The 27,431-nt window shown below is 41.4% G+C and overlaps 1 protein-coding gene across 2 annotated transcripts; it reads left to right on the top strand.

Annotated features, from left to right (window-relative positions):
- The first annotated feature begins 11 nt into the window (after positions 1-11).
- On the top strand, positions 12-24,529 carry NUP93 (nucleoporin 93). Of its 2 annotated transcripts, none has more exons than XM_075188974.1 (22): positions 12-97; positions 2,664-2,855; positions 3,881-3,998; positions 4,661-4,723; positions 4,990-5,118; positions 5,218-5,292; positions 6,294-6,386; positions 6,580-6,719; positions 6,827-6,959; positions 7,049-7,206; positions 7,327-7,492; positions 10,342-10,435; positions 10,537-10,728; positions 12,504-12,630; positions 13,664-13,736; positions 13,814-13,858; positions 14,246-14,362; positions 15,114-15,232; positions 19,565-19,682; positions 21,592-21,675; positions 24,131-24,259; positions 24,333-24,529. In XM_075188974.1, the coding sequence occupies exons 1-22, from the start codon at positions 39-41 to the stop codon at positions 24,441-24,443; spliced, it is 2,535 nt and encodes an 844-aa protein (XP_075045075.1). In that variant the 5' UTR covers positions 12-38; the 3' UTR covers positions 24,444-24,529. The 2 variants fall into 2 exon arrangements, with proteins under 2 accessions (XP_075045075.1, XP_075045076.1); XM_075188975.1 differs by lacking the exon at positions 12-97 and adding an exon at positions 248-1,535.
- Positions 24,530-27,431: the final 2,902 nt, after the last annotated feature.

Here is a 27,431-nt window from a genome sequence, read left to right as displayed (position 1 = left end):
AAGTTGCTTTTGTATTCGCACAGAACGCTGGGAAGTAAATGGACCAATCAGAGAGCAGCGGTGTGAGAGCGCGAGGAGACCAGCAGAGGCGGCTCAGGTGAGGTACAGAGACCGGGCAGATGTAGGCCGGCCGCTGTGGGACCACAAGTCCCAGCATGCCGGGGGCCGGGCCGCTGTGGGACCACGAGTCCCAGCATGCCGGGGGCCGGGTCGCTGTGGGACCACAAGTCCCAGCATGCCGGGGGCCGGGTCGCTGTGGGACCACAAGTCCCAGCATGCCGGGGACCGGGCCGCTGTGGGACCACAAGACCCAGCATGCCGGGGGCCCGGCCGCTGTGGGACCACAAGTCCCAGCATGCCAGGACCTGCAGTTCTAAAGCTGTATAGTCGACTACATTGTGGTCCATGTGGTGTACGTCAGGGGAACATGAGTAATATGGAAGTTCAGCAGTTGCCACATATATACCTGTATCATGCACCTTTATTCAGTGATTTATACTGGTCTGTTGACAGCTGCATCTCTAGCCATCAGTTATAGTATTTGCTCATTCTACATATCTTTGGTGACTAGTGGTGCCTGCTGTGCAGACTACCTCTATCCTGAGGGATCCCAGGCAGAAAGATACATATGTGTTGCTGTGGTAATGTCACATAGACCTGGTCATAGATCATCTTATTCTATTGTCTCTTGAGCGCCGCCGTGCAGGGTAGTGAGCGAATGTTCGGGCAGGTTTAGGGAATGACCGATAAGTTGTTTTTGTTTTAATAAAATTTAAGCATGATAAGTCTTTGAACCAGAAAGCCATGTCCATTCTGGACAAAGGTATCATATCGGTAGTGTACTAATTGTATACTGTCACTCATATAGTTGATAAGATTTAAAAATAGTTTGAAAATGATTCCTTTCAATAAATAGGTCAATTTTATTTGTGCTGAAAATTGTTACAAAGATGAATAGTAATGTAAACAGATTTTACTGCAATTTGTCAACATGCAGAAATATATGTATAAACTGCCTTCTGTCCACTGTATCCTGTAAACTGCAGAGCCGATTCCTATGGCTATAGATACCAGCTATCTTACTTAAGGGATCTTGTAGGGCTTTGAAAGGCGTGAATGCCATATGCACCATTCGCCAGTAGAGCGAATACCGTAATGCCCAAAGTGACGGCCGTGTTTTCTAACTGATTTATTTAGAAGCATGGCAATTATTTTCATAGCCATTGTATTTCTATATGACCTACATGAAGTGTGATGAAGCCCTAATCTAGTAACACATCAATTTTGAATTGCACCAAGGACTAATGGGCACCCAGTCAGAAAGAGTTAATCTTCCGGACACAATGGAATGAGAGCAGGTGGAAGTTTAGTAATCTTGAAAACTCAACAAGACAAGTCATTGTATCTTGCAGTTTAGGTGACTCATATAGTTACCTCTATTATGGATATGCAGTGGATGAACTTAACTTTTGCTGGAGATCAAGACATCCATCCCCACCACCCAGCTTGGTCAAGACAACTACTATTCTGACATGGTATATATTACACCTTCTGGTGGAATAGGCAAAACAATATCTGTTTTTCACTTTGTCCCTTCCTCATAGGACTCAGACATTTGTTAGTCTGCTTTAGGGCAATATCTAGACAATGGACTGAAACAATTTTCAGCTTCACCAAATCATTGAGCAGTGGGGTATTACTACTCTGTGCTTCTGAGAACCCTGCTCCTTCTGCTTTCTTCCATTTTTCTCCTCCCATCACAACACTGCCGCCACATGCAGCCCTGATCTCTCTAACATAATCGCACAAGTGGACAGGTCACTGCCTCCCGCAAGATCGCACTCATTTCCTGCCGCTCTGACCATTCCAAGTATCTTATTGGCTATAGGTTGTTCTATCCCCACCCAATTGAAAATGGAGGACATCCCTAGAAAGCAGGCATTGTAGGTGGAATACAATAAGGTGCTCAGTCCCTACGCGCCTTAGCAATTGTTGGCTTCCTTTTCATAGACGCATCACTGACAGGGTATACTCAAACCTACTAATGTGCTGAGACCACTAGTCACCACCAAATAGAGAGGGTAAACTAGTGGGTAATTGAAGCGAATGAGCTGGATGAAGGAGCTCTATTTTGGAATGGGTAAATTATGTTGGTTGTAGACTGCATGTGGTGGGCATGAGGTTGTTCTGCAGGGCATATAACTGTAGCATTTTCCCCATCGCAGATAATGCTGGTGTTTGGGCTCTATGTGGGAGTCGTAGGTTGACGTTGACCTGTTTACTTTCTTCTGACACTGCATAATTGTTTACTATCTACTGTTTCTCAAAACAAAACCTTGATGCTGTTTGACCCTCCACTATGTAGATCTAAGGGATCTAGGACAGATTGACAGCAGCAGTTCATTAATTATGAGAAAATGTCTCAGATCTGAATTGTAAAGCAGTTCAGAGTATTCTGGCGCTATATGAATACATTTGAATAATAATAATAAATCCAAATACACTCATGAGGCCCTCTCCGTAGCCAGTTAGTACTATTTCTTTAATTGAATGTTGCCATTACTGGGTTTCCCTTCCACAAGTCTCCATTTAATACATAATACTGATATAACTATGTCTAGATATCCTGACTTGATACTGTTATTTTTTCCATTTAATGACAGATTTCCCCTCACAATGGACGGCGAGGGTTTTGGAGAGCTGCTGCAGCAAGCAGAACAATTGGCTGCAGAGACTGAGGGAGTAACAGAGTTACCTCATGTGGAACGTAATCTCCAGGAGATTCAGCAGGCGGGGGAGAGGCTGCGCTCCAGGACTATGACCCGTACCTCCCAGGAGTCAGCCAACGTTAAAGCGTAAGGATGGACCTCTAACAATGTGCATAGTATCCAATTAATTTGCAGTTAGTATGTCAGAAAATAGTTTGATTTTGGGTAGTCTACGGATTTATTTTAGAGTCTTGAGTTTTAGGGGCTACTTTTAATGCGGTTTTCTCATGGGCTCTATTGTTGGTGACAGGACTGGGATTATAGGCGATACCTCCTGGATGTCAGACACAGAGTAAGAAAAAGCTTTATCCTAACTAGAGTGCACTTTAGTTCAGTGCTCTTATGATGTGGACCTAGACCATGGATCTGCTTAGTCTGTGATTTGAGGTTTTTTTTTTTATTGTGAACCTTTCTCCTGTTCCCTGTGCCCGAGGCTTCAATAGATGGCTGTTCACAGTTCTAGGGATATCCTCTATCTCCCCCTCAATGAGTGAGGCTGTGAGAGAACCTAAATAGGACAGGGGTCATGCGTCTATGGAATAGTTATGCAAAGCGGCTTTGCGGCCCTCCATGCACAGCTGCGCCATGTTTGTTTTTTTAAAAAAAAACAACAAAACTATTTGGTGGCATCAGCAGATCCTGGGGACAAGGTGTTATATGCTGCTGTGTCTTAGGGGTTCTCCCCATAGTGGCTACTTTTGGTTCTGTGGCTGCTTTGGAATGTCCCACTATTCCTGTGTCCTCCAATGTAACACATGAGGAATTGTGTTTTTTGTACTTGGTGTTAAATACTTTTCTTTTGTATTGTTATTATTAACCTTTATTTATAGGGTACCAAAATGGATCCACAGTGCCATTCACTTGTAGTTCATTTTGGGACACAGAGCTTTCCCACCAGTTTTTATACCATGGGTGGTTTAGTGTTTGGCCCGCAGGAGTTGTACAATTCTCAGACTTAATGTGCAGCCTCCAGTAGACATGTCCTATACCCACTATCTGAGCTACAGGTGAAGGTGACAGTAAGCACAGAAATCCAGTTATTTTCTGTAGATACTTGATCGTTAGGGATATATGATACAAGGTGGCTGCAGCTTTGTCTCTCTTCTCTCTAGGTCTGTTTTGTTGGGCTCCCGAGGCTTGGACATATCTCACATATCCCACAGGCTTGAGAGTCTCAGCGCAGCCACAACATTTGAGCCTCTTGAGCCAGTGAAAGACACAGATATCCAGGTGAGTGCACAGCGAAGGTGTGGACAGCTGATAATGTTACTGTATGATATGCTGGTATATTTTTATCCCACAGGGAGACGCAGGGACCATAACATATAGCTTGTATCAGCAGGAGACTGGACCATGAGGGGCAGTCCACTGATTGACACCTTCCCTGATCTCGCCTATCTTTTCTCTGAACCCTGCCTCAGGTGGATTAGTTTAAGACCGTGTGGCCATTTTTCCCCTATGTGTCTTAGTTGGATCCCTGTATATGTATCTATAAGTTATGTTCTCTGGCAGGAATTGCTGTTCCTCGCTGGATGTAGTTGGAGAAGATCTCCTTCCAGCTCCTCTATCTTCTATGCTAGCACATCGGCCTTTTCATCCCTGTAAGAGCATTGGTCCTGAAGGCCTTGAAGACACGTTTACTAAGAAACCCTGAAAATAAAATGTGACCTCTTCTCATGAGGTGCATGGACTGTAAAACTGTTGAATTCTGAAGGTTTGTGTCAGTGGTGCTTAAGTATTTGATCACAGTCTACCGGGCGATTGCAGGGCGGTCACCAGTAGACAAAGACCATGACTAATAGACCACGACCACGGCTCTCTGTATGCTGGTTATGTGATTCCCAGCTGTTCTGTTGCAGGACTGGTTCTGACTTAGTCTTTTTTATTTTTAGGGATTTCTAAAGAATGAGAAGGACAATGCACTGCTGTCTGCTATTGAGGAATCCAGGAGGAGGGTGAGAATCTTTAGGACAAGTTGTATATCTCTCAGTATAAGTAAAAGTGTTCAGTGCCGACTTAACAAAGTGCCAGCAGCATTACTTCTATAGTCAGTGAAAATGCTTCATATCCTACAGTTCTTGTCACGTGTACGGGTCCTGTATCTTTCCTGGGCATCGCTGTTTGTTATGTTTTGTTATCACTCGGCATGCCCTGTGAATAATATCTTTCAAGGGTCTTATGTGCATGATGTGGTGCTCAGATGTCTGTTCTTACATTGCAGACGTTTGCTATGGCGGAGGAGTACCACAGAGAGTCCATGCTCGTGGAGTGGGAACAAGTCAAGCAGAGGATCCTCCACACATTGCTTGCCTCGGGGGAGGATGACTTGGGCTTCTCACAGGAGTCTGAGGTATGAAAACACTCAGCACAGTTCTTTTTGCCAAGAAAGGGTTCTGTTTAGATGTTGATGATGTATATGTGTAATATTTGTGTTTCGTTTCTGTGGCAGACAAGCTACACCAGCGAGCTTGGCGCTCCCAGTCGCAGTTCTCTTGATAATGTGGAAATGGCGTATGCACGGCAGGTGAGGCAGATATAAAGCCGTATTATATATGTTTCTTTCTTCAGCGAAGGCGGCGCAGGCTCAGTGGGGTTAAGCACCACTCACAGGGCACTTGGTCAGAGAGCTTCCTCCTATTCCTGAGTAAACCCTTTTCAAGGCAAGGTGGTCTCCATATAAAGAATTATTGCGTCACATACATCTACCCTTCATTATAGCGTTAGACATAGAAAACACCCAGAACAATGTAGATTACAATGTATTGTTGGTAAATTACTATCGCTGACTACTTGAAAAAGTTACCTGTCGCACAGATTTAATTGGTGCCCTCCACATTCTGCACCACTGTAGACCAGTGGCTTAAGATGTTTAAACTATAACACTTTTTTGACTGTTTTTGGTTGTGCTCTCAACAGTTAGATTTAGTGTTGTTTTAAAAATCTAAAATGCTCCATGACCAATCTGTGTCTATTTTCTATTCCTTAATTTATAAACATAAAATAGTTTATGGGAATGTTGGATGTCCTGAGTGCTGACGATTTCTATAGACGCCAATACAAAGTAGAGCACTTTTATCTTGTGGTTTTGACAGCGTGTTATGCGCTGAACACTGACACGTACTCTTGCAGTATGGAGGCTTTACCAGCATAACATCAGGGGGTAAATGTATCGAGCTGAGAGTTTTTCAGATTCTAGTTATCATTTATTTAGTTCATTCTATAAAATGACAGCTAGAATCTGATTGGTTGCTATAGGCAACATCTCCACTTTTCAAACCCTCCGTAAAACTCTCAGCTTGATACATTTACCCCCAGGACTTTGAATACTTTTATTAATCACATATTGTCTTATTCAAGGGCAAAAAAAGAAGTTCATCAGAGTACATGCATAATACTTGGTACATTACAATGATCATACTGATGTTCCATAAGCCCTTGTTATGATTGGCCTAGTTTAACAAGATATACCCATGACCGGGTGAATCAATATATTACTCATTGCTAGGTAATTGTTTCTCTCTGCAGATTTATGTATACAATGAGAAGGTGGTGAGTGGACACCTACAACCCAACCTTGTAGATCTGTGTGTAACAGTCGCTGAGAGATTGGATGACAAGGTAAGAAACCCATCATTGTTTATCTATAGCACAGTGACAATATGCAGCGTGTTTCAGGTTTACACGTGTGTGTGCTCTTTTATGTTCTGCAAATGGCTCACACAATTGCCCTTTGGTCATTTCCATGATGATTACAATGATCAAGTTACACATATGTCACTATGTTCCCTCACTTGTACACTCCTGTTTACAGAATATATCTGATGTCTGGGTGATGGTGAAACAGATGACCGATGTTCTGCTAGTCCCAGCCACTGATGCATTGAAAAGTCGCTGCTCAGTCCAGATGCAAATGGCTTTTGTGAGACAGGCGTTAAACTTCCTAGAAGAAAGGTAACTTGTAAGAGAGATCGACATTAATGAGGATGTCCCTGGATGTTTTATTGGAACTTGAATACATCTACTGTAACTCAGCTGCTGTCTGTCTGAATCTCTTCCAGTTATAAGAACTACACTATGATGAGTGTCTTTGCCAACCTGCAACAGGCTCAGCTGGGAGGTGTCCCTGGGACCTACAATCTTGTGCGAAGCTTCCTTAATATCAGACTGCCTGCGCCTATTCCTGGATTACAGGTGAGTCCGCAGTCCTGGCCATGGATTATATAGGATACGGTCCCTCTACTTAGTATATTGCTCAATGTACAATGTTCTGATGTTTGCAGGATGGTGAACTGGAAGGGTTCCCGGTCTGGGCACTGATCTATTACTGCTTGCGCTGCGGGGATATCTTGGCAGCACAGCAGGTGGTGAACAGAGTGCAGCATCAGCTGGGAGAATTCAAGAACTGGTTCCAGGAATACGTCCACAGCAATGACCGCAGGTAACTACAGAAAAACCAAACTTCACACGTGTAAGCAACAGGTGCACCTTAAGCGCATCAGGAAGTATTTAAAGTATTGCTGCCACTCAAGTTTAAAAGTAATAATATATTTGCTTCCAGGTTATGTCCAGCAACAGAAAACAAGCTCCGCTTACATTACAGAAGAGCTGTAAGGTCGAGCACTGACCCGTATAAGAGAGCAGTGTACTGTATAATTGGTCGCTGTGACGTGGCCGACAATCATACTGAGCTGGCGGATAAAACAGAAGACTACCTATGGCTAAAGGTGAGCTATGGCTACTTACTCTGCAGTCCAAGAACTTACTGCTTTGGCAATCTAATGGATCTACCAGGAAAGGAGCGTGTACTCATTCCGTTCCGAATTGCATTTTAGTCACGTATCGGTTAGTTTTGTCAGCAATATTTAAGTTAATATTTCAGTTACTTTTAACTTACATATTTAACCCTTTCACTGCCTGGAGCCTGTGCCAAATTTACGCCTTAAGAGGTGCCTTTATTTTATCATCATCAGTTATTTATATAGCGCCACAAACTACGCAGCGCTGTACAGAGAACTCATTCATATCGGTCCCATTTATTTTTCAATTTATAGGTGTTCTAGTAGGGGAACATGAAAAATGTGCTTTTTCATTATTTTTTTTCTTGACAATGAATTCAACCCATAAACTATTTATCTTCTTCCAAATATATGTTCTTTGCTGAGTGGGATTATTCTTTTGGCAATAATACATGTGTAAAGTTTGTTTATCCACCTAATATGTTTTGTGCTTTTCTTTGCCACTTATATACTTACAAACACACACACACACACACACACACACACACACAGTGATCCGTGTGAGAATTTAGAAGTTAACATCTGGGGGTCACTGCTGCCATGGGGTTGAGTTGGGCATTTAGAGGTTAAACATCTGAAAGTCTAAAGCTCCTTCCCTCTCCCAACATCTCTCCCGTAAGTTTCCAGGGGGCTGGGCATTGTTTTTATTGGGTTACTTATGTCAAAAGATGAGAACTTTTATTTTTATTTACTATGAAATAGGTTGAGTGGTTTGTTCTGGTAATGTCAGTGGTTTACATTCTGAGTGTGGAGAATTTTGTAGTGGCCATTTTAAGCACACACACCATCCTCCAAGAACGGTTCCTTCACCCAGAGGTGTTTGATCTACTGGTGAAAAAGTGGGGTCAGCCGGAGGTGGACATGAAAGCCTCGGCACAACAACAAGATGACTAGTTCTGTTCTAGAACCAGGGTCCCTCTGGCAACTTTAGTGAACGCTATAACCACACCGCTCGGAATCAAGGTTGGTGTATCTTTTTCCACGTTTCCTCATGTTTTCAAGAAAGCCAAAAAAGGAAGAAGTTCCAGTGATTTTTATGGCTTCAGATTGACCAAGAAGATCGTGATACGCCAACATCCTAAGGGTGGCGGCAGAGCCAAGATGGCAGCTTCCACTAAGAGTATATTCTATCCCAGGGTCCATTTCTACCCCAGAACTTTTATCGTCTGGCTTCTGAAGCCGGGATCTTGAGAACCAAGGGAGTTTTGGAAGAAGTTATCTAGACCATGTTGAAGGCAAACATTCCAGAGCCAGCTATGAATTATCACCGGGTGTGGAAAACCTTGTTTGGTGTGGGGGGGGGAGAAAAGGTTTTCACACTTCTTCCTTTTGGTTTTCTTGTCTTCTTTTGTTTCTTCAGGGCAGTCTTGACAGTGGACTCCCTTCGTTCCCCTAAGGTTCAGATCTTGGCTCTGTCTACTTACTTTCAAAAGAAATTGGCTTATTCCTGAGGTGCAAACGTTCTGGTAGAAAGTTTTACATGTTCCACCTCCATATGTCCCACCAACAGCACCTTGGGACCTAAACTTTGTTCTTTCTGCTGTCCAGCCTACACTGTTTGAGCCCTTGAAGACTGTTGATCTGAGGTTTTTGTCACTGGAAACAACATGCCGCCTTGTTCATCAAGTCTTAGTGTTGGGAGCGCTATCCTGAAAATTTCCCTTTCTGATACTTCACGAAGATAGGGCGGTCTTGAGGACAACTTCTTTATTCCAATCTAAGGTTGTATCTTGTTTCCACCGTAGTCAGGAGATTGTTATCTCTTCTCTAAAGAAATCCAGATCTTAGCACGATGAGGACCAGCTCTCCTTACTGGATGTGATCAGGGCCGTAACTTGGTCCTCTCTCCACACATTTACTACGTTTTACTATTTTCATGTTTTTCGTGTCCAAAGAGGATTTTTTTATTTTTTTTTGACAAAAGGTCCATTCAGCCTTATCTGAGAATTCGCTTCCCTTAGGGGGCATCTTTGGAAAGTCCTCATGGTAACAGTGTCCCCCATGCAGCAAGAATGAGAAGGAAGGATTCTTGTACCTATACTCGGCGTTCAGCTGAAGTTTTGTTTGGAGTTGAATCTGAGTGTGCTCCTGCTTACCCTGTCTTTTGGAGCTTTGTAAGTTATGAACCGAGAGGGGAGGAACTTCAGACTTTCAAATGTTTAACCCCCAAGTACCCAGCTCACGCATGCCCAGCTTAACTCCATGATAACAGTGTCGCCCAGATGGAATTGGAGAAACGGCTCTTGACATGAATACAACTCTGACTATTGTTAGTTCTCTGTACAGCGCTGCAGAATCAGTGGCGCTATATAAATAAATTATGTTAGATTATATTATTTCCTTCAGTTTATGACTAGGATGATAATTTGAGCTCAAAGGGTGCAGCCAGAGGGGACAGACCTTCACTTAGCGATTAAGTGTTTGGCATTTTGGTGATTCCAACTATACGATCGTTGTGCCTTATTTATTATGAGAAAAAAAAGATTTAATTGTAAGTATTAACAACACTTCCAGTACCGCAGTAAGTGGAGCTGTGTTGTCTAATGTTCAGAACAGACATACTAATATGTGATCAAAGTGGATTTCAGTAGTAATGGGATACGTTAAGCATGCTGTATTTACTATGTGTAATCAGCATGTCAGTGGTACATAGTCATGTGGTCTGTATGTAGCACCACAAAATGATTTCTTGAAGAAGCACAAACTGTTGTATTTTAGTGCTTGTCGTACTATAGTTTCAGACTTGCATCTGTCTGCTCTGTGTTTTCTCTATTCAGTTGAGTCAGATTTGCTTTGAAGATGACACCAGCAGCTCCCCGCAAGACAGATTGACGCTGCCGCAGTTCCAGAAGCAGCTTCTTGAAGACTACGGTATAAACAGCTTAATAGCTATAAATGCAGTAAAACGGCGCACTCTTGATAATGATCAGATTTTTTTTTACATGGTGTTTCTGATCTCTTGTCCCTTCTAGGCGAGTCTCACTTTGGCGGCAACCAGCATGCTTTCCTGTACTTTCAAGTCCTCTTCCTAACCGCGCAGTTTGAAGCTGCTATCGCCTACTTGTTTCGCATGGAGCGTACGCGTTGTCATGCCGTGCACGTGGCACTTGCTCTCTTTGAGTTGAAGCTGCTTTTAAAGTCATCTGGACAAAGTGCGCAGTTGTGTAAGTATACATGTATAGAGCATACTTCTTAAAGGAGACCTCTAACTCAAACTAATTTAAAACTAGATTGATTATGTGCCGTATTTTGGATTCCTACAGTTAGCTTCCTCCCACTATATCCTAGGTGCAGCTGTAAGATGATCGGCTCTGATATGGCAGTGTGCAGACGTGCTCTATCAGCTGTGTCATGCTGTCCATATTGTTTGGTTTTGAAGTGTTGTTGGCAAGAGAGAGGGTGTTTGTCTCCTCGTTTAGATATTTTTCCTGGGCAGTGGGAGCAACCTATAGCTGCAGCAGGTTCCTTAGGGGTCTATTAATCAAGTCCCAGGTATTTTGAAGATATTCTGTCACTGCCTATCGCAAGGCTAGAAAGTCTATGGCCGCCCAATTTATCCAAAACATGTCTTACCACTCGGCAGGCCTGGGCTTGTACATGCGCCCTGGAACTGGAAACCCAGGCCTGGGCTTCCAGATACATTACAAACAACACCAAAACTCATACATCCTGAGATGTTAAATAGGCGAACACCTGCTATGGCCCTTACCGGCCCGGGGCCTTTGATTAATAGGGAGAACACCTAAATCTTTTTGCCAGATTTAGGAGTTATATCTCTTTGATTAATAGAATAAACCCTTGATTTGGCCTTTTTGTGTACGTCTCAATAGCTTTCTTTACGCAGACGGTTTGGCAGGGAAAAGCTGCCCTGTTAGAACAGAGTTTTTATCTATCCTAATACTTTGTGAACCTTAACCAACTTCAAAATTCAGCTTTGTGCACATAGGGGCATATTCAATTCTTTGAAGTCCCTGCGGCGTTAAAACTATTACCGACCGTAAAGCTGGATTTCAGCTCGCAGAGCTGCGAGCTGAAATCCAGCGAGAAAACTACCGTAATAACGGTATTTACGGTACCGTTATTACGGTAATAGTGCGCAGAGCGCAAGATTTTTGTCGTTTCCGTCAACAATTGAATATGCCCCATAGTGTTGAAGAAGAATGCATATGTGTTTAGGAATTTGTCTGAATCCTTTTTCAAGACTGAACCAGATCCATTAACAAATTAAGCAGGAGCCATCCCCCGTGCTACTTACCTGACACTCCCAAGTTACCTACATAAAGCTCCCCAGAATCCCTAACTGCTATATACTAAGGCCTATAATTACTCACCAGCCTTCAGTCTTCCTAAATTAATCCCTCGCATGTCCCATGACTCCCTATATCACACACCTTTCCACGTGACATAATGTTTCTGCACTTGTTCATATTCCTTTTCCAATTGCACTTCTACAAGCTGAAATAAATAATTGATGACATTAATGGCATACTACTGTCTGATATTTAAACACATGGGGGACCTCTGTTATCTCAAAGGATAATATATGGTAGTGAAATTACAATGGAAAGCAAAATATTTGTTTTTTTTAATAAGCAACTTGTTCTGGTTGTTAAATGGGTGTGAACCATCTAATGATGTATGCATTTCTTAATTATAGCTAGTTTCCAAACCTAATCATTTTTGGTATACATTGGAATTCCGTATTAGGATTTGGTTTTGTTTTCGGCTGTATTCAATCCTGATGATTGGATAGAACTCTGTGTGCAGAGGGGTGTGTGCATTTTTGGGTGAGACCGCAGGAGCTCTTCAGATAGTAGCCCTTTGCACCACTGTAATTGACGCAGTCAGCACAGCTTTGTGTTTGTGTGGCTGGTATTTATGTATGAATATTATATCTATCTTCCACCGGTCTTCTGCATCCCTCTTTGTTTCTGTGTAGTGGCTCAGGAGGCTGGAGACCCCATTGGTATCAGGCGCCTGAACTTTGTCCGCCTCCTTATGCTGTACACGCGGAAGTTTGAGTCGACGGATCCACGAGAAGCCTTACAGTATTTTTACTTTCTCAGGTAAATGTCAAAAAGATTATAAAGGAATGCAATGTGTCATGCTGCAGCTGCAGGCCGGAAATTTAGAGTGAAGGGTGATGTTTTAGCAAAGGCGTCTCCTGCTGAGGACAGTGCTACATCTTTCAACAGTGCAAATATTGTCATTCTGTAGCTATTAATCTGCAAGTGTATTTTGCAGGTGTTACACCCTTAGAGCTTGTTACTGAAGCTTGCATCTTATTAGTAGTATGACAGAGCCACCTATACTTTACAAGAAATGCAGTCGCGTTTCATGGCTTAGCAAGTTATTGTAATGCTGCAATTATTTTTTTTATTATTTTTTTTTGCTTTACAATTACTAGACTATCAGCTTGCCAAATATCATTTGAAATGTGGGTGTCATTCAGAGTACAGGAGAGTGTGTTTGTCCTGTCCGGTAACACACAGTGTGTATGGTGAATTTTGGTCTGGTCATGAGAAGGTGAAAGTCTTCTGGTCATCAACTGATTAATGTCCACTTACAGTGCTCTCAACATAATCTTATGCCTATTCTGTGTGCTTTATACAGTAATTTCATGCAGCTTTCATGCGGATCACAATGTCAACCACCGTGTGGTCAGATATCGCATTAGTGTGTACTCTCCCACGATCATGTTTTATCTCACCAAACCACATCGTATCGTTTGATTTGGTTTTCTAAATTTGCTAAAAACTACGATTAACGATGTAACAATGTTGGCAAATGTGAAAGTGTGCACGCACTCGGGACCAGCAGTGTAGGCAGATCTCTACAGAGTCACAATCTTTTCAGCACATGGTTATGACACATGAAGAGCACAGAGCTGAAGGTAAATCCTGTGGTGTGTACACATGAATCTGCATGCTCATCGGGACAGTCAGTTGTTGCTACAATCGTTAACAGAAATCACATCTGCAGTAATTTTCTGTAGTGTGTACCCAGCTTTACTCTTGAAACATTTGTCCACATTTTGTAAGTTAAAGATTGTATTGCATGCTCAAGTTATATCATCCTCTGCCAACCTCTTTCTTCTAGAAATGAGAGAGACAGCCAGGATAAGAACATGTTCCTGCGGTGTGTCAGCGAGCTGGTGATTGAAAGCCGAGAGGTACAGACATTCCTCGCCCTAATTATTCTGTTTGTTGCCCTTTCTGTCCTCTGGCTAATCCCTGATTTCTGTTTCAGTTTGACATGCTGCTGGGAAAGCTGGAGAAGGATGGTACAAGGAAGGTAATGGAGTTATTCTGTATTCATAAAATGCTGAGTGAACATATATTATCCCACAAATGCATGTGCCAACTGTTGTATTGGTAACAAATTAACACGATGATTAAAAAAAAAAAAGGATGTTTTTTTTTTAAAAAAAAAATAATTACATTTTGTTCCATTTCTGTGACCTTGTTAGACTTGTGTATATAAATAAATGTTGATGATGATGAATATGTTAAATGTATAAACGCGGTATGATCGCTGATGTACGTAGGGGCGCTAGTTCTGTGGTGCAGTAGCAGTTTAGAATTCTGTACTGAAATAGAATCCTCGGATAAGAATGTAGCATAATTCCCACCCAGCATAACAGCGGCTGTATATTTAGGATGTCTTTTTATATATTCATAGCCTGGTGCAATAGATAAATTCACAAGGGACACAAAGCCGATTATTGGTGAGGTGGCGGCTGCAGCAGAACAGAAGGGACTGTTTGAAGAAGCAGCTAAACTCTACGACTTGGCAAAGGTAAAGTGTTCAGTCTTCTCTCGGAGGTATTTAGAGGATACATTTGTCAGATTGTGTATTATTTTAAAGGGTTTTTCTACTTTAAATTCACATAAATTAACTTATTTCAACCCCCCCCATTCCCATTACTGGTTCATTGGAGAAGGTTGCTCCCTATTTTGCTTTATTCAGCGCTCACTGTGTAGACCTGCCATCTGAGGTAATGATGTCTGTGTGCCACAGAAGGGGGATGGCCGAACACACTTGACAGCCAGCTCCTGATTGATTGGCTCTCCCCTTGTCCAATAATAAAAGGCAGTCCTTTCACGTCAGTGCATTGGATCCATCTCTCCTCTGTTGCCTAGACATATTTAGCTTCAGCTATGCTGAGGACTCAGCTGACAGTGGAGACCCAGGCTAGGGGACCACCTGCCATATTTCTAGTGTGGGGAAGGAGGAGGTTTGTGAAGAAAAAAAAGTGCTTTTAAAGTGGATCCCCTTTTAGCAAAGTGAAGAGCGTCATTGGAATGTAAAGGCTGCCCTCTGGTGTTTAGATAAGGAGAGTCTATTCCATAATAGCACAACGCAATGGTTCTCGGATCATTATAGAGGGGGGCAGGTGTAGTTATTCATGGTTGCCCAATTCCAAATCATCCACGTGTGCTGATTATTATTTCACCTGTTACTTTGGGGTGATCGGGTAAACGCATACTGTAGAGAAATGATCAAATAACATGAAAGGTCCGATTACAGTTTACTTGTATTTTTCTAGAACCCAGACAAAGTTTTGGAGTTAACTAATAAGCTGCTGAGTCCTGTAGTTTCTCAAATCAGCGCTCCACAGTCCAACAAGGAACGACTCAAAAACATGGCTCTGTCTATTGCTGAAAGGTGAGTAGATGCATTCTCCAGCCATTTCTGGTGTGTTGTAATTGTATAGTGCTGTACAGTAGTGGTTGGAAATGGGTTGACATACAGCCCAGTCCAAAATACATTTGGGGCCATTGAGAGCGCACAATCTAATAGGGGGGTTTGGTCATCTGTGATTGCAAAGTTTTCCCCTGAAAAGTAGCCTTCCTATTAGCTATCTGCTCTTTGCTGCAGGTTTCGCAATGTGGGTGTCTTGTCCCATTATGCACCATCTTTGTTTTGTCCATTTTTAGAACAGGTTTTTTTGCTATTACATGTCACAGACTGCAGCTTTCTACATCCAGTATCCATATTCCAAATGATTGCTGCTGACTATGTTGTTTACAGCTGTTTTGAGAATCCTGTTCCTTATTCCATACAATCTTGCTCAATATTTCTGTCTTGAACTCTGTTGAACATGTTATCAGTGGAGCAGTTCTGTCATGTCGCAGTGGAGTCCACACATTCACTAAGGGGCGTATTCAATTGTTCCTCCGGCCGCCGGGGAAAACGAGCGCGTTAAAACTATTACCGTTTATACGGTAATATTGCGCGTAAAAACCGTTAATACGGTATTTACTCGCTGAATTTCATCTCGCAGCTCCCTGAGCTGCGAGATGAAATTCAGCGAGTAAATACCGTATTAACGGTAAGATTTTTTGAGCGCTCGTTTATCAGCGTTACCGCTAACAATTGAATACACCCCTAAGTGTTACAGTGTTTATTGCTTCATAGACTGTGTGGATTGTGGCTGGAAAGTTTTGCATACCGTTTGTTTAATGTCTTTTTTTTTTTTTTCCTTAACTTTTCTGGTTCATTGTTCCTAATTTTGTTTTCCACCTTGATTATTCTCCTTGGTCTCTTTGGGATGTCCCCAGTTGTGTGATAGGGGGTGTCTAGAGCTTGAAGGAGTTGTCAGCTAAATACTGTAGTATTAGATTGTCATTACATGCCACCAAGGAAGTGATTTTATGGTAAAAAAAAACAACAAAAAACTTTATAACCGTTCCATACTATATTGTAATGTAGAAGAGAAGAATCCTTACTATATTGTAATGTAGAAGAGAAGAATCCTTACTATATTGTAATGTAGAAGAGAAGAATCCTTACTATATTGTAATGTAGAAGAGAAGAATCCTTACTATATTGTAATGTAGAAGAGAAGAATCCTTACTATATTGTAATGTAGAAGAGAAGAATCCTTACTATATTGTAATGTAGAAGAGAAGAATCCTTACTATATTGTAATGTAGAAGAGAAGAATCCTTACTATATTGTAATGTAGAAGAGAAGAATCCTTACTATATTGTAATGTAGAAGAGAAGAATCCTTACTATATTGTAATGTAGAAGAGAAGAATCCTTACTATATTGTAATGTAGAAGAGAAGAATCCTTACTATATTGTAATGTAGAAGAGAAGAATCCTTACTATATTGTAATGTAGAAGAGAAGAATCCTTACTATATTGTAATGTAGAAGAGAAGAATCCTTACTATATTGTAATGTAGAAGAGAAGAATCCTTACTATATTGTAATGTAGAAGAGAAGAATCCTTACTATATTGTAATGTAGAAGAGAAGAATCCTTACTATATTGTAATGTAGAAGAGAAGAATCCTTACTATATTGTAATGTAGAAGAGAAGAATCCTTACTATATTGTAATGTAGAAGAGAAGAATCCTTACTATATTGTAATGTAGAAGAGAAGAATCCTTACTATATTGTAATGTAGAACGAGAAGAATCCTTACTATATTGTAATGTAGAACTAGAAGAATCCTTACTATATTGTAATGTAGAACGAGAAGAATCCTTACTATATTGTAATGTAGAACGAGAAGAATCCATACTATATTGTAATGTAGAAGAGAAGAATCCTTACTATATTGTAATGTAGAAGAGAAGAATCCTTACTATATTGTAATGTAGAAGAGAAGAATCCTTACTATATTGTAATGTAGAAGAGAAGAATCCTTACTATATTGTAATGTAGAAGAGAAGAATCCTTACTATATTGTAATGTAGAAGAGAAGAATCCTTACTATATTGTAATGTAGAAGAGAAGAATCCTTACTATATTGTAATGTAGAAGAGAAGAATCCTTACTATATTGTAATGTAGAAGAGAAGAATCCTTACTATATTGTAATGTAGAAGAGAAGAATCCTTACTATATTGTAATGTAGAAGAGAAGAATCCTTACTATATTGTAATGTAGAAGAGAAGAATCCTTACTATATTGTAATGTAGAAGAGAAGAATCCTTACTATATTGTAATGTAGAAGAGAAGAATCCTTACTATATTGTAATGTAGAAGAGAAGAATCCTTACTATATTGTAATGTAGAAGAGAAGAATCCTTACTATATTGTAATGTAGAAGAGAAGAATCCTTACTATATTGTAATGTAGAAGAGAAGAATCCTTACTATATTGTAATGTAGAAGAGAAGAATCCTTACTATATTGTAATGTAGAAGAGAAGAATCCTTACTATATTGTAATGTAGAAGAGAAGAATCCTTACTATATTGTAATGTAGAAGAGAAGAATCCTTACTATATTGTAATGTAGAAGAGAAGAATCCTTACTATATTGTAATGTAGAAGAGAAAAATCCTTACTATATTGTAATGTAGAAGAGAAGAATCCTTACTATATTGTAATGTAGAAGAGAAGAATCCTTACTATATTGTAATGTGGAAGAGAAGAATCCTTACTATATTGTAATGTGGAAGAGAAAAATCCTTACTATATTGTAATGTGGAAGAGAAGAATCCTTACTATATTGTAATGTGGAAGAGAAGAATCCTTACTATATTGTAATGTGGAAGAGAAGAATCCTTACTATATTGTAATGTGGAAGAGAAGAATCCTTACTATATTGTAATGTGGAAGAGAAGAATCCTTACTATATTGTAATGTGGAAGAGAAGAATCCTTACTATATTGTAATGTGGAAGAGAAGAATCCTTACTATATTGTAATGTGGAAGAGAAGAATCCTTACTATATTGTAATGTGGAAGAGAAGAATCCTTACTATATTGTAATGTGGAAGAGAAGAATCCTTACTATATTGTAATGTGGAAGAGAAGAATCCTTACTATATTGTAATGTGGAAGAGAAGAATCCTTACTATATTGTAATGTGGAAGAGAAGAATCCTTACTATATTGTAATGTGGAAGAGAAGAATCCTTACTATATTGTAATGTGGAAGAGAAGAATCCTTACTATATTGTAATGTGGAAGAGAAGAATCCTTACTATATTGTAATGTGGAAGAGAAGAATCCTTACTATATTGTAATGTGGAAGAGAAGAATCCTTACTATATTGTAATGTGGAAGAGAAGAATCCTTACTATATTGTAATGTGGAAGAGAAGAATCCTTACTATATTGTAATGTGGAAGAGAAGAATCCTTACTATATTGTAATGTGGAAGAGAAGAATCCTTACTATATTGTAATGTGGAAGAGAAGAATCCTTACTATATTGTAATGTGGAAGAGAAGAATCCTTACTATATTGTAATGTGGAAGAGAAGAATCCTTACTTGAGCTTTGGTTGCACTTGTTCTAGATAACATCATCTCCCTTATGTCCAACCATTTGTTTCCATTATATGAACATTGTAATAAATTGATGATATTTTAATATTCTGTTCAAGTTCCTAATTTCCTAACACTTTTTTTTAATTTGTTTTTATTTATTTTTTTTTAAATCCATATTTTATAAGTTCATAATATGTAAAAGAAAAAAAAAACATTTAGAAATATAGCAGATATTACAACAATTTTTAGTTGCCACAGTTTGCCTAACAGGTATTAACTACATAAATGAACCAAAAGTGGTAACTGAGAGTAACTAGAGTGGAGACTAGGGCAGAAGAGAAGGGGAGCTGTTGAGCAAATTTGTTGGGGGGATATTTAGGTGAGTTGGACTTTAACACAGAGTTTGGCTCTGACTCTAATTCAAGGTCCAGCTCTGTGACCGAGATGTGTCTGTAGATTGGTGGTTCTAAGCGTGCCAGGGCAGGGGGATCTGTGGACAGGTCCACCATGTGTGGCAGAGGGTTTCATATGTTGTAGAGAGTAACATAGTGTATAGTAGGGATATATTCTTTCTGCTGAAAGTTTAATTTTAATGAAAATAAGAGGATTAAACTGTGTCCAACGGTCATTGAAAAAACAACATTCACTGAACTGTGACTCTTGTAGATGACTCTCACTGGAATCTTGGTCCTCAGCTGAGAATGTTTGAGTTTCTGATTTATACATTAATGTATGAATTGATTTCTTCCTTTTTTTTTTTTTTCCCCCCAGATACAGAGCCCAGGGTGTAAGTGCTGAAAAATCAGTAAACTCCACGTTTTATCTGCTGCTGGATTTGATTACCTTTTTTGATAACTATCACGCTGGCCACATCGATCTGGCATTTGATGTAAGTTGACAAAATGTTCTGGATGTGTTTTTATAAATGAAACTGAAATTAGCCTCATGTTGTATGGATGTGTAACAATGATAAATCCTGAACCTGTGAGAATACAGCAGCATTATATATCTGTCTATAATCAAAATCTGCTCTATATTGGGGAACACAGGGAGGTGGGTATAGGCCATGCTGCCTCCAGGAGGTTAGACACCAAGTAAGAACGAGATGTTTCCTTGGGAGGTGGAATGTAATCAGGTCTTCTGAGCCTTTAATACTTTCATTTTACTTTCAGGCACCCAGGGTGCCCTTCTCTTTTACCTTTGGGCAGTAACAGGGTTAGATCTCTTATCTGTACTCAGGCTTCACTGAAGGGTTGTGTACAGTTCTGTGGTGTCTCCTTACCCAGTCAGGGAACTCTTGACAAGTGACGTGCTGGAAGAGCCCAATGGGATCCGCTCCTTTTAGCTCCCTCCCAGCTCTGTATGCTAGGCACAGAGATTGTGGAGGCACAGAGATTGTGGAGGCACAGAGATTGTGGAGGCACAGAGATTGTGGAGGCACAGAGATTGTGGAGGGAACCTAAACCTTTGCAGGAAGTTGCTCGCCTTGCTACTCGCACATTCTCCATTGTCCTTTGCTGCACCCAGGCTAAAGATCTCGTCTTCTGCTCCTACTGCAAAGTGCACCATGGCAAGCATTGCTTTCTGGTATAGCTGCTCCTGGGCCTTAAACTGATAAGATGAGTAGTCAGGTGACAAGACAGTTCCTTTTTTAGACTAAAAACAATAATCAGACCTGTTTATTTCACTCATTTCAAGGAGAAGCAGACACTTCTCACTACATAGGATATGGTGGATTCCATAGTACCTCTGGTGGAACAATTAAACGATTTGCAGTCCTAGACCAGTACTTCCAGTTGGTGTCTATTCCTTTCAGACTATGAGTGACTTCAATGTTTTTATTGAAGCTACCGGTGATTGTCTTGGCAGTTCCCCGATTACAAGGGACCACTGTGATTCTGCACCTTTGCCAACATCTTGCTTCTATTGCTCACATCTGGACGTTTCTTCAGGGTGTTGCTCATATGGCTCCTCCCTGATGTTCTTCATGTCCATGACCTCAGCCATAAAGGTGCCATTCTTTGTCTTCCATCAAGAGTCTGCTTCAGCTGGTTCTCAAATTATTTCCTAAAGTCGTATTCTCTTTCCATCCAAATCAGGGCATAGTCCTTCATTTCCTTTTGCACCCTTGGGTGGGGTCTGTACACTCAGTGCCTGTCTTTGAGCACAAGTTTTTTCGAAGCGCTAACTCTCTTTTTAACCTTTTACTAACATTGCAAAGGTAGCGCAGCCACTAAACTGGTTATGGCCTTGTCTGCAAACTTCATTCTCCCCGAGCGCAGGTCTTAAATCCTGTTCTCCTGTCCTTCATTGGGGAACACAGAGCTTTTGCCACCCATTTAGTAGGTTTAGATGTTCTCTTCTCCTTGTGTCCTTGTAGTAAATCCCCTTAAGTTTGCTTTTCAATTAACTAATTAGCTAGTGTCATGTCTGGTGGGTAAGATCTGCAGGACAGGGGTCATCTCGTTCCAACCTCCTGGTGACGGGGCCTATTCTTAATGTGTTCCACAATGAACTACACGAGAAACAGATTTAAGAGTAAGTACAAAAGTACAGGTTTTAATATTTATGGACAATTATTTAATTACATTGATGGGCTTCTTAACTCCCTCCTTTCCAGTGTGGTGGTTAGTACCACTGTTTTATAACTGTTGTGGTCCGAACCTTCTCCTGGATGGCCGGCTATAGTTGTGCATGACACACCCTAAAAATGATTGTATAGAAAAATGACTTACGTTAACAGGGTTCTGTACTAGGCACCTAGTTTTGGATCTTAATAACTTTTTATCTAATGGTAGGTTATCGAGAGGCTGAAGCTTGTCCCACTGAGTCAGGACAGTGTGGAGGAGAGAGTTGCTGCATTCAGAAATTTCAGTGACGAGGTGAGTGAGCGGTGTCTCCTTTGCCTGAGTCATGATGAGGTTATCACTAATTATAAATGTTTTCATACATTGCCTGCTTCACTTAGACATTCAGGGGCATATTCAATTCCGATCCGATCCTTACCGCGGAAAATGCGCAGTACTGCCGGTAATACGGTACCGCAATAACACGGATTTTCGTACGCAGCCCTATGGGCTGCGAACGAAAATCCACGTTATTGCGGTACTGCGGATCGGGTTCGCGGCCGTTCTGGCGCGATACCGCGGATCAGGTTCGCAGCCATTCCGGCGCGATACCGCGGATCGGAATTGAATATGCCCCTCAGAATGTGTGCACATACTTGGAGGCTACATGTCCTGTGCTCTGTGAACACTTTAAAGCTACCTCCTAGGAAACATGGCTAAGTGGTTAGCACTTCTGTCTCACAGCACTGGGGTCATGAGTTCAATTCCCGACCACGGCCTTATCTGTGAGGCGTTTGTATGTTCTCCCCATGTTTGCGTGGGTTTCCTCCCACAATCCAAAAAAACCTCCATACTAGTAGGTTAATCGGCTGCTATCAAAATTAACCCTAGTCTGTGTGTCTGTGTGTGTATATTAGGGAATTTAAATTGTAAGCCCCAATGGGGCAGGGACTGATGGGAATGAGTTCTCTGTACAGCGCTCTGGAATTAGTGGCGCTATATAAATAAATAAATGATGATGATGATGATGATGAAAGGACGCTCGTCCCACAGCTGGATCTCTGGGATTGAGCATACAGCCCTTTTTCCAGGGGTTCTGCTAGTTTTGTATTACAAATTATTAATTAATTTAGTTTTTGTCCAACTGTTAGAGAAACAGAGGAGCTCGTTTCCAAAGACTGCACGGAGCAGCCCTCGGGGCTCTGGCTAGCAGGAGGGGATACCTTAGGAAAAAAGGCTTCCTAGGTTATAATGACAAGCCATTGCTGTGTGACACTACATCTGATTTTGGATATGTTATAGAGGAGAAGGGAATATACTAGGTTACCGTTCCTTGAATCAAGAACAACACTATTCCAGTGGTTCCTGCACATTGCCATATTTCTGTGAAAGTCCCACACTGCCACAAGGACTGCACTTCAATCTCGCAAAGCGGTACTCAAATCCAACCGCTTTTAGAGTCCTGATGGTAATGCCCACTAAGACTGAGACTGTAATATCTGTATAGGCCTGTACCCTTCACCTGTTTATCACTTTCATTGCATAGTGTTGTTTTTAAGTGTGTGAATTCTGTGGCTTTACTTCCCCTTTGCCCTCGTCTTAGTGTTTTGGATGACATATAACTGTATTTGCACACTATTTACACTTTTAGTGTATTTGTTAATTTGTGTATGTAGTGTTGATCGCTGATGAGTACATTGTAGAAAATAGATCTATCCCCTTTATTATAATGCGTATTCTTAACTACGTGCTGCCAATCACCCCCACTCCGCCTTATTCTAAGTGATTTTTGTGTTTATTCATGATGTGTATTACATAAATTAGAAAATGCTGGGTGACCTGTTCCTCATCTACATGTTTATTGGTTTGTAAAGTAAGACTTTCGAAAAATAATAAATAAAAAAAAACTAAGCTTTTTAAAACTGAAGGCAAAAACCGGTGAAGGAGAATGTCCTTGATTTCTTTGGCACACTTCTCATAGCACACATCAATCACTGTGCTGCTTCCTTATTTGAAGAGTAAATCCTTGAGACATCAGAAGGATTCCCCAGCAGAGGGCAGTACAGTAGAGATCTGTGTCTAGTTCTATAACATCCAGAAGCTGCTCTATTACAGTAGATCCAATTTCTTCATCATCTGCTATTTATATAGCGCCACTAACTCTGCAGCGCTGTACAGAGAACTGTCACATCAGTCCCTGTCCCATTGGAGTCTAAATTCCCCAACACACATACTTAGAGAGACTAAGATCAATTCTAATATCTGTCGGTTAACTTACTAGTATGTTTTTGGCGTGTGGTAGCAAACCCACACATGGGTAGAACATACGCAATTTACACTGAATCATCTGCTGCTGATTAAAAATATAATGTGATATAATATAAACACGTACTTAGTATTGTTGTACTGACTGTAAAAGTTAGTCATATTGAATACATGGAGTTTTATTTAGCTTGTTCTGTTTATTTTTGCCTATATCATGCAATTAAAATATGTTTTGATATCTTAACAGACTGAAGTCATGTCTCTCCTGAAAAAAACAGTATAAAATTCACAATTAAACTACAAAAATATACTTATTGATGGTGACAGGGGTACAACAATTTGCTTGGTCATGAAGTGGAATAAGTGTTTTAGGAATATAATAAACAATGATGGACTTGTAGTGTAGTGGCAGATGGAGTGTAGACTTTGTATGATGTCTAGTATTTACTTTGCAGTTTCTGGGATTCTGCTCGTGTACGTTCATCCACTCTCTCTCTTTGTGTAGATCAGACATAATTTGTCTGAAGTTCTCCTTTCAACTATGAACATATTATTCACTCAGTACAAGAGGTTAAAGAGCAGCGGCCCCTCCACCCTTGGCAGACCGCAGCGGGTCTTAGATGATAAAGACTCGGTGAGTGCAAACCTTTTTATGGCGGAGATCGCTGCGTGTTTACACCAACCACTAATTCTACTGTCTTACACAGGTCTTACGCAGCCAAGCCCACGCCCTCATCACCTTCGCTGGAATGATCCCATATAGGATGTCTGGAGACACAAATGCCCGACTTGTACAGATGGAAATTCTAATGAACTGATACAGAGATCCCTGCGATAAGCCTCTCCCCAGCACCGTTGTCAGTGCTCTTTATTGTAATATTCAAATACAACCTTTTTTTTTGAATTTGCTGCCTGATTTCTTTGTGCAACTTGACCCAAAGTACTACAATTTGTATGTTTTTATTTAATTCCTTTCCACCAACCATAATTATATCTATATCCGCAACTGACTATTTTTTATCCCATCCAATGTATATTTATGTTGGCTGCATAAATCCAGGTTACACTGAATCTATAAATGGTGGGAGAGACCTGAGAAAAATTAATGTTAAAGACAAAATCTACATTTGGTGTAGCTGCAATACATTTTACCTAAAGTACATATTTTTGGGATCCTTATACGTATAAGAACCAGTGGTTTAGTTTCCGGGGTAACTTTGTGGCTTTTTACTACTTGCACAATGATAACTATGGGATGTATCATTGGGAAAAGTATATTTCCCTTTCATCCAGTCTGGGGGACACTGCTTACCATGGGTTGTGGAGGGGAGCACGGGGAGTTGGCACCTAGCTAGTTAAACTTTAGCACTGCTGACAGACCCCTCCCCTCTACAATCCCCACGCCTCTTCCTCCTCTGTTTTTTTTAGGTGCCCATGGAGTTGGGCAAGTTTTATTTAACTGCTGTTACTTTACTTTTATTTTACTATTTTTTCCTCTTTTTGGTGGCAGACCCGGGAGTGTGTTCTATTATAGGGAACACACTCCCAGCAGAGCAGCGCAGGCACTTCCCTGTCAGATGAGAGCCAGAGGCTCTCACTGACAGAGAAAGAAGCATAGGGTGCCTGAATAGTGAGTGACAAGCGGTCTCTCCGGACCGCTGTCACTCCTGGAGCCTCCCCGATAACCGGTGCTGCCACTGCAGGTATAGAGCGCCGGTTATCGGAGATTACATATGCGTGCGGCCATCTTGGATCTGCGGAGGACCGAGTACAAGAAGGAGGCAAAACCAAGATCCCCCCTCATTATAGGAGGGGGCATCGGGGTGCAAACCGCTGCGGAGACCTCAACTTGAGGTCTCCACTACTCTGCTACATACCATTCTTTTATTTACAAGAACATCGGAGATGAGCTGTAAAACAGAGACAGCATATCAGAGGGGGGGGGAGCTAAAGCATATAAAGCTCCCCCGCTCTCCAGAGAGAAGTGGACTTGCCCGGTCTGGCGCCAAACAGAAGCCCGGGAAAAGGACACAGATCAGAGGGAGCAGGCACCAGGACACTGCTGTTGGACTTCTCCCCTGTTTGGCCTTTGGGCTAAGTATCTGATCTTATTTAAACACACTTTTACTGTATTTGCTGTGTACAGAGGGGCTAGTAGGGGTTGTAGATCTCCTACTTGCCAAAAATAGTATATTGTGTTTTAAAATTGCAAGTACAACTTTTATTTCAGATTAGTTGGTTACTTGTTTGTTTTTCACTATTCTCTCTACACTCTCTCGCTCTCTCTCTCTCCTTACTTAGCTAAATTTTACAATTTAAGCCTGTGTATTGGGTGTGCCTTCCTTTATAAAAATGTCAGATAAAGGACAGGGCCCTATGGCAAAATATTTCACATGTTCAAAATGTAAGGTAGAATTACCATGTGGGCAGAAGGACCCGTTGGCACTCTGCTCTGTCTGTCTGTACAAACACAGCTTATTTCAGCCCCACTGACGGAGGAACCGGCCTGGGTGGCCTCCCTGACACAGTCTGTTTCCTCTTTAGCACAGATGGTTTTGCAATCCAATCAATTGCTATCTAATGTGGCAGCCTCGGTGGCTAATATTGCTAGTACACCTTTGGCCCTCCCCGCTACCTCAGATTCTATTGGAACGTCTATACCAGGACCTTCTTCATTACTTACGGACCAGGCCCCTGTTCCCACAGAACCGGCATGGTCCGCAGCATTTATAAAGGGTTTGGATAAACTAAACCAGTTACTTGAATCCCCAAACATCCCGCCTGCTAAAAGAAAGCGGCCTAGTTCTGATAATACCCTTATGGTCCTTTCAGACTCTGAGGGGTTTTCAGAAGAGGAGGGGGAAATAAATTCTGATCCTGACCAGGTTCAACCTTTGGAGCAGGAAGAAAACACTAAAAGCCAATTTATGGATGATTTGGTTTTAGTGGCAAGCGTTGGACCTCCCTGAACCGAAGGATCCCACTCCTAGAGACAGAAGTCTCTTTAAAAAGGCCAAAAGGAAGCCTATCCGTTTTCCCCCTTCTGTAGAACTTAAAGATATTGCAGAGGGAGCCTGGAAACAGCCTGAGAAAAGATTCTCTGTTCCCAGAAGGTTCTCTTCCCTGTATCTGTTGCAGGAGGAAGATGTGGCTCGCTGGGAGAGTATTCCCAAAGTGGATATTCCAGTAGCCCGTTTGGCCAAACACACTTTACTACCAGCCCCAGGTTCGGCAACTCTGCAGGATGCCAATGATCGCAGAGTGGAATCCCAGCTGAAATCTATATTTGTGTCTGCGGGTTCTTCCTTTAGACCCACATTTGCTTCAGCTAGAGCCATGGAAGCGTGGGCAGACCAACTGGCAGAGGCTTTACAGGACTCTGATTTACTTCCCCTGGTTTTGCATTTGAAAGAGGGGTACCTTTATGAGGCGGCCCAGAACACAGCGTCTGTGTCCTCCTCTATTCAGGCTGCATCTATTTCAGCAAGAAGGACGTTATGGCTGAAATCCTGGGAAGGAGATGCAGAATCAAAAAGGTCCATTGAAACCATTCCCTTTTCAGCAGCAGGTTTGTTCGGCCCGGAATTGGATACTATGATCTCCCAGGCAAAAGCACTTCCTTGCCGGTATTCTCTAACAGGAGCTGAAACCCTCGGGTCAGCTCCTTTCTTCAGCCCTTTCGGGGGACCTCCTTGCCTTTAGAGGTAGACATCAAATGCTCGAGGCGCCTCTGTCAGGTGAAGATCCTCGTTTGCAGCTAGGCGCCAGGCCTCCAAGACCCAGGAGAAGCCTGCGTCCTGACGACC

This window comes from Mixophyes fleayi, chromosome 10, assembly GCF_038048845.1.
Source record: "Mixophyes fleayi isolate aMixFle1 chromosome 10, aMixFle1.hap1, whole genome shotgun sequence".
NCBI classification, from domain to species: Eukaryota; Metazoa; Chordata; class Amphibia; order Anura; family Limnodynastidae; genus Mixophyes; species Mixophyes fleayi.
This window is presented reverse-complemented; position numbering and strand designations above follow the sequence as displayed.

Excerpts from the sequence above, each read along its gene's own strand:
- NUP93 (XM_075188974.1), top strand. The coding sequence starts at position 39 with ATGGACCAATCAGAGAGCAGCGGTGTGAGAGCGCGAGGAGACCAGCAG. Across the intron at positions 6,960-7,048 it reads CGCCTATTCCTGGATTACAG|GATGGTGAACTGGAAGGGTT; the intron begins GTGAGTCCGCAG and ends TGATGTTTGCAG. Across the intron at positions 21,676-24,130 it reads TCAGAAATTTCAGTGACGAG|ATCAGACATAATTTGTCTGA; the intron begins GTGAGTGAGCGG and ends CTCTTTGTGTAG.